Source organism: Calliphora vicina, chromosome 3 (genome assembly GCF_958450345.1).
Source record: "Calliphora vicina chromosome 3, idCalVici1.1, whole genome shotgun sequence".
NCBI lineage: Eukaryota > Metazoa > Arthropoda > Insecta > Diptera > Calliphoridae > Calliphora > Calliphora vicina.
Window position 1 is genome coordinate 69,672,978 of NC_088782.1, and position 6,643 is coordinate 69,679,620.

Below are 6,643 nucleotides of genomic sequence, written 5' to 3' on the forward strand. Positions count from 1 at the left end.
GATCTTGTTGAAAAATTGTGTCTGAGTTACTATCCAATAGAACTAACCTTGGTGCTAACTAATCGGAAGACATCGATTAGTTAGCCCCAACTAATTGCCTAAGAATTTGTGAAAAATACATTCACTTTAAACCACTTGCAATTTTTTTCGCTGGGCTTTTAAAACACACTCAATTCCGAAGTAAACAAACTAATGAATACATCATTGAGTAGAAAGAACATGCAATTGAGCTCATTTTACAATACAAAAACGAAAATATAGAATTATTCAAATCAGTGTGTATAATACTGTGAGAGAGACAGACGATCAACTTTATAATAGAGTTCAGCTAACAACATCAATTAGTTAATTGTTAAATGGGAAAAAAATGTTTAATTTTATTATTTTTAAGCGTATGTGCAAAATTAAGTATTTGTGCAAAAGTTGAAATGAAATATGAACCAAACTGGACAAGTCTGGATAAACGACCACTGCCCAGTTGGTATGATGAAGCCAAAGTGGGCATATTTATACATTGGGGGGTATATTCAGTACCCAGTATGGGTTCTGAGTGGTTTTGGACAGATTGGAAAAGTAAGTTTATGGTAATTCGTGTATATTGAACATACAAATATGAACACATATGGGTGTATTTTGTTTATTATTTTAGATTTGAAATATGAAAATTACGTCGACTTTATGGCGAAGAATTATAAACCCGGCTTTTCTTATCAAGAATTTGCTCATGATTTCACTGCTGAGTTGTTTAATGCCACTCAATGGTCTCTATTGTTTAAAGACAGTGGGGCAAAGTAAGTAGAAAGTATTTATTATTAATCGTTGAAAATGTAAATATGTATGTAGATGAGTTTGTTTATAATTATTAAATTTTAAACAATCAGCTGGTGTTTGTGGTAAATCGGTTTTAAAAATAATTATACGAATTTAATTTTAAACACTTAATGCGGCTGGGAAAATTTCCCTTTAATACTTTTTAAGAAATACCCGACAAAATTTAGGGAATTTCTTTACAAGTTTTCTTCTTGTAATAAACGATATCTGTCCATAGTTAAAAGAAACAAAGTGTCGCAAACACCCCTAAGTTTACATCCTGTCCGCAATACCAACACTTCGCTCTTTTCATCTCTGTAAACTACAGTTGTAATTATATCGTTTTATTCAAGCTAGTTTTTCAATATTTAATTTTCAGATATGTAGTCCTGACCAGTAAACACCATGACGGCTACTGTCTTTGGCCTTCGGAACAATCATTCGGTTGGAATTCTATGGATATTGGACCCAAAAGAGACATAATACGTAAGTTAGTGTTATTGAATAGTATTCAGAGAAATAGCATTTAAAACAACATACTACAATCTTTAATTATTTTAGGTGAATTATCATCTGCTTTGCGTAAAAATACCGATTTAAAATTCGGTTTATATTATTCGTTATTCGAGTGGTTTAATCGGATGTACATCAATGATAAGTTGCACATATTTTTACAACAGAATTATGTGACGAATAAAGTTAGACCCGAGCAAATGTTTTTGGTACAAGAATATATGCCGGAAATCTTATGGTCTGATGGAGACTGGGAAGCACCAGCCAAGTATTGGAAATCTGAAGAGTTTATAGCTTGGTAAGAAAAAAAAATTATAAAATTGTATAAAAAAGCTGTAAAATTAAATATTATCTGTGCTATTCTGTTAATTTTGACCCGTCTGAGAACACAGCAATTGAAACAAGTTTATTAATTTCAAAATCTTCTTTTTAGGCTTTACAACGACAGCCCAGTACGCGATACAATCGTAACCAATGATCGTTGGGGATTTGGTACAGCCTGTTTGCATGGCGATTTTTACAATTGTCAAGATCGTTTCAATCCTGGTGTACTACAGCCCCACAAATGGGAAAACGCCTTCACATTGGATAAAGACAGCTGGGGACAACGTTTTGATTTGACCCTCAAGAATTTCATGACCAGTGAAGAGGTCATACATGAAGTGGTAACAACGGTCAGTTGTAATGGAAATGTTTTGATCAATGTCGGACCTACCAAATATGGTACCATTTTACCTATATTTGAAGAAAGATTGCGTGATATGGGTGATTGGCTGAAAATAAATGGTGAAGCTATTTATGGCTCCAAGCCCTGGTTGTATCAAAATGATAGTGTCACTCCCTCTGTCTGGTATACCACTAAAGTGGCAGAGGGTAAACAAGTAATTAATATCTATGCCATCGTTTTGGCATATCCCTACGATACAAATAGTTTAACTATACATCCCTGGGGAAATAGATCTAGTGAATATTTAAATGTTCGTTTAGTTGGTCTGGAGTTATTAGATTCAATCAAGGAACGTAATATCAACTCAATAGTGATGTTGGGCATGGAGGATACTCAAATAAAGGTAAGTGTTATATAAATCTTTTTATTAATTTGATATGTTAATTAAATGTAATTTTTAAAATTTCAGTGGGACTTATATGATTCCGCTTTAAGTCTGGTTTTCCCACCTAAACATCACATTGATAAGAGGAGATTAAAATATGCCTGGACTTTTAAAATTACAGTTAATAATGAAATATGATTTTGTCTAAACTAAATTTATATATGTATGTATACTAGGGTGGCCCTTAATAAACGAAAATTTAATTTTTGCCAGTCTCACTCCCCAGTTTGTTGAACATTGGTAAAAAAAAATCATTCTGAAAAAATTTTAGGTAAAGGGTTAAGACGTGCCGCCGCGAGGGGGAAAAATGCAATTTTTCAGTTTTTGTAAAAATTTTGGCATTAAAATATTACTTTTGCAATTTAATTTAAAAGAATAGAAATGTGTACGTAATTGTCGTTCTAATGAGCTATAAAAAAACTGAAATTGGTCAACAAATGTTAAAGTTATTAAAAATTTCCCAGGCCATTAACCCCCTGTCTATACTTGACAAATATTCATCATAACAATAAATGACATTTGTTGTCAAGACAAAGTTGTCTAAGCAAAAGCACTAAAATTTTTATCATAACGAAGCAATAATACTAATAAATGGAGACTATACTTGATAATTTTTTATCTAGACAACCATTTTGAAGTTTATCATGATAAAAATGTATCAGGTATAGAGTTGTCAAACCGGTTTTCGAATTATTCGAAAAACCGGTTTATTTCCAATTTTCCGTTTTTTTTAAACCGGTTTTTACAAAAGGACGGTTTTCGAGTTATTCGACAAACCAGTTTTTTTGTATCGAATTATTCGACAAAAACGAATATTTTTTAAAATTTATTTTAAGATTTTATGCGATTACTTCTAATAATTATCTATTCCCCTTTTTAATTTTAAACAAATTTTAATACAAAAATGTCATACATATTTTAATTAACCAATGTTAATAAACTTTAACAGATAGAAGTCAGAAAACATATCGAGTTAATAATAATCAGATGACTTTTTAACGTCACCTGTAATAAATTCGGCTTGTTGTACCGTATGCAGTAACACTTTTTAATTGACTTTTTGGTCAGAACTAAATGAAAGTTCATCAAACTCTGATTTAGAATATATTTAACATTAAGAAAAGTTCAAAATCTACACAAAAGAACTAATATTGCAACAACGAGCGACTTAAAAGAAAATTTTAATTATTTGGACAAATTTTCAAAACTATCGAATTAAATCTTCTTTAATAAAAAATAATTTAAGGAAAAAAATACAATTAAAATTAACCATTATTATATAAAATATCTATTAATATTCTATTAATTACATCCTTTCTTTTGACTGAACGATTTTTTAATTTGTTTTAATAAAAAAAATAATTTAATATACCTTAATTCTTAAATTGACAAAAAAGACTAAAAACCGGTTATTCGAACCGGTTTTTGATAGAAAAAACCGAAAACCGGTTTTTAAAAAATTAGCCTTTTCGAATTATTCGAAAACCGGTTTCTAGAATATGTCGAATATTTGACAACTCTAATCAGGTATAACCAGGGGGTAACTTATTTCAGGCCACTAGAACCAGAAATGTAGGAACAAAATCAACTTATTTTGAGAAATATTAAAATAAAAGCTCATTATACCCTATACCACCATAGTGGTGAGGGTATAATGCGTTTGTGCAGATGTTTGTAACGACCAAAAATATTAGTCTAACACCCACCTTAAAGTATACCGATCGACTTAGAATCACTTTCTGAGTCGATTAAACGATGTCCGTCCGTCCGTCTGGTCGGCTGGCTGTCCATGCAAAACTTGTGCGCATGGACAGCCAGGTTTTGAATATCTTCAAAACAGGTCGCAATTTTGAAGATATTTCGATGAAATTTGGTACATATTATTTTTTCGGCTCAAGGACCAAGCCTATTGAAACTGGCTGAAATCGGTCCATTATTTCACCTAGCCCCCATACAAATGTCCTCCCGAAATTGGACTTTATCGGTCATAAATGTTTAATAAATTCCACTCCAAATAAGTTTTATATATACAAAATTCATGTCACCAAATTTTGTTACGACCGGTCCATAATTAGTCATAGCTCCCATATAGACCCGCTTCCGAAAATCACTTTAACGTGCATAAATCGCTTAAAAATGTTGGTATACACACAAAATTCAACATAGTTAACTTTAATATAGACATAAATCACACGACCTAATTTCATGGTGATCGGTCCATAATTGGTCATAGCCCCCATATAAGGCCCACTTCCGAAAATCACTCAAAAATATAAATTATTCAAATTTTAAAAGAAAAATGATTTTGCTCTTTTACTTAGTGTAGGGTATTATATGGTTGGGCTTGACCGATCATACTTTCTTACTTGTTTTTACTTAAAATAGATCCGTATTTACTGGTGTATGAGTTTTTGTCTTCGTGGGATACCGCAAACCTATTAGCAGGTATGACCGATAAAATTTAATTTTTTTAACGACAGTTTCAAATCTCCATTTTCAAATTTCAGAATTTGTTGATCATCACATTGGGATTTATTGAGATTATAATAAGGGATAAAAATATGAAAAACAGGTACGGAAAAACCTCCTACAGTTTTCCGTACCTGTGATATAAAATTTTGCGAAAATATTATAGTATAGTAATTTTAAATATAGTCTGAAAGTTTTATTAAAATCGGAAAACGCTAACCTTTCAATCGTGAAGGTCAAATTTTTCAATATTTGGAATGATATTCTGAATAGGTTTTACTTCAAATTCATAACAGTAAGGAAATTGGGCTCATTCGCCAAAATATGGACAAAAAATTAGTTTTCGTTGAAAATCGCAAAATTTAAATCGCAGGTACGGAAAAACTGTAAGAGGTATTGACATCATTTTTTCATATTTTTATTTCCTATTATGATCTCAATAAATTCCAATGTGATGATAAAAAAATTCTGAAATTTGTTTAACAAAATTTTTAAAAATTTGAAAATGGATATTCGAAACAGCCGTTAAAAAATATTTTCTTTTGGCCAAACCAGCGAATAGGTTAACGGTATCCTATAAAGACAAAAATTCATACTCAAGTAAATACGGTTATACTTTAAATAAAAATTAGCTTTTATTTTAATTTTTTAACTAAATTTCTATTTCAAGTGGCCTGAGACACAATAATGATCTGGGGAATTTGTAATAACTTTAACATTTTTTAACCAATTTTTGTCATTTATGTATGTATATCTCATTACAACGACAGTTACGTACACATTTCGATTCTTTTGCATTAAATTGCAAACGTATTTAGTTAGCAGCAAAAATTTTACAAAAACTGAAAATTTTTTTTAATGTAATATTCATTAATAATAATATATCTACATATTTCTAGAAAACAATGCAGAAAATTAACGAGTTTCACCTATTTATTTCACATAAATAGTAAAATTTTGCATAAATCTGAACTTTGACCTCGACGAGCGTCCCGAAATCGTTGTCCGATTTGGCTGAAATTTTCAGCACTTAACTTTTAGGCCTAGTGTCACAATTTTCCATCCGGCACTCTTTGAAATCTAAAATAAATCGGCTGTCACTCTAATATACATGTACAGTGAATGTCACTTAAAATCGTACACCATCGTAGTCAAATTTTATTCATTAGTTTTAGAAAGTTGATGTTTTGGAAATATTTTAAAATGCTATTTTTATATTGTGTGTGCTATTACCTATCAGAAAATTGGGTATAATTTTAATTGCCCTTATCCACAAATAAAAAAATTGGGTAACACTGTCAGTGCCCAGAATATCAACGCTTCATTTAAAATCGTAAAGGCACTAAAAATAGCAAATGATACCCTACAAAGTATTAGGATTATTTAATATTAAAATTTTTTTTAATTTTTAAAGTTTTAATTATAATTTAATATAATTGTACGAATTTAAGTGAAATATGAATTTTGTGATGTTCTTTAATTTTCATCAATATTTTTTTAACGAATTGAGGTTTTGTTAACTTTTTTGTTGAAATACATATTTTTTGTTCCAATTAATAAAATGACTTTTAATTTGTTATATAATCACCTATTATTGCCTGTATAATTTCATAATATTTAAAAAAAAAATATGTTGTACGATTTTGAGTGACACTCACTGTATGTTTATAAACATTTGTAAATAAACCAATGAAAACCAAAACAAGTAAGAGACCTATATTCGGCTGTGCCGAATCTTA

General features: G+C 30.2%; 1 protein-coding gene across 1 annotated transcript; it reads left to right on the top strand.

Moving 5' to 3' along the window:
- The first annotated feature begins 294 nt into the window (after window positions 1-294).
- On the top strand, window positions 295-2,653 carry Fuca (alpha-L-fucosidase). Its single transcript, XM_065504952.1, has 6 exons — window positions 295-573; window positions 650-791; window positions 1,190-1,296; window positions 1,372-1,621; window positions 1,757-2,393; window positions 2,460-2,653. The coding sequence occupies exons 1-6, from the start codon at window positions 357-359 to the stop codon at window positions 2,571-2,573; spliced, it is 1,467 nt and encodes a 488-aa protein (XP_065361024.1). The 5' UTR covers window positions 295-356; the 3' UTR covers window positions 2,574-2,653.
- The last annotated feature ends 3,990 nt before the right edge of the window (window positions 2,654-6,643 follow it).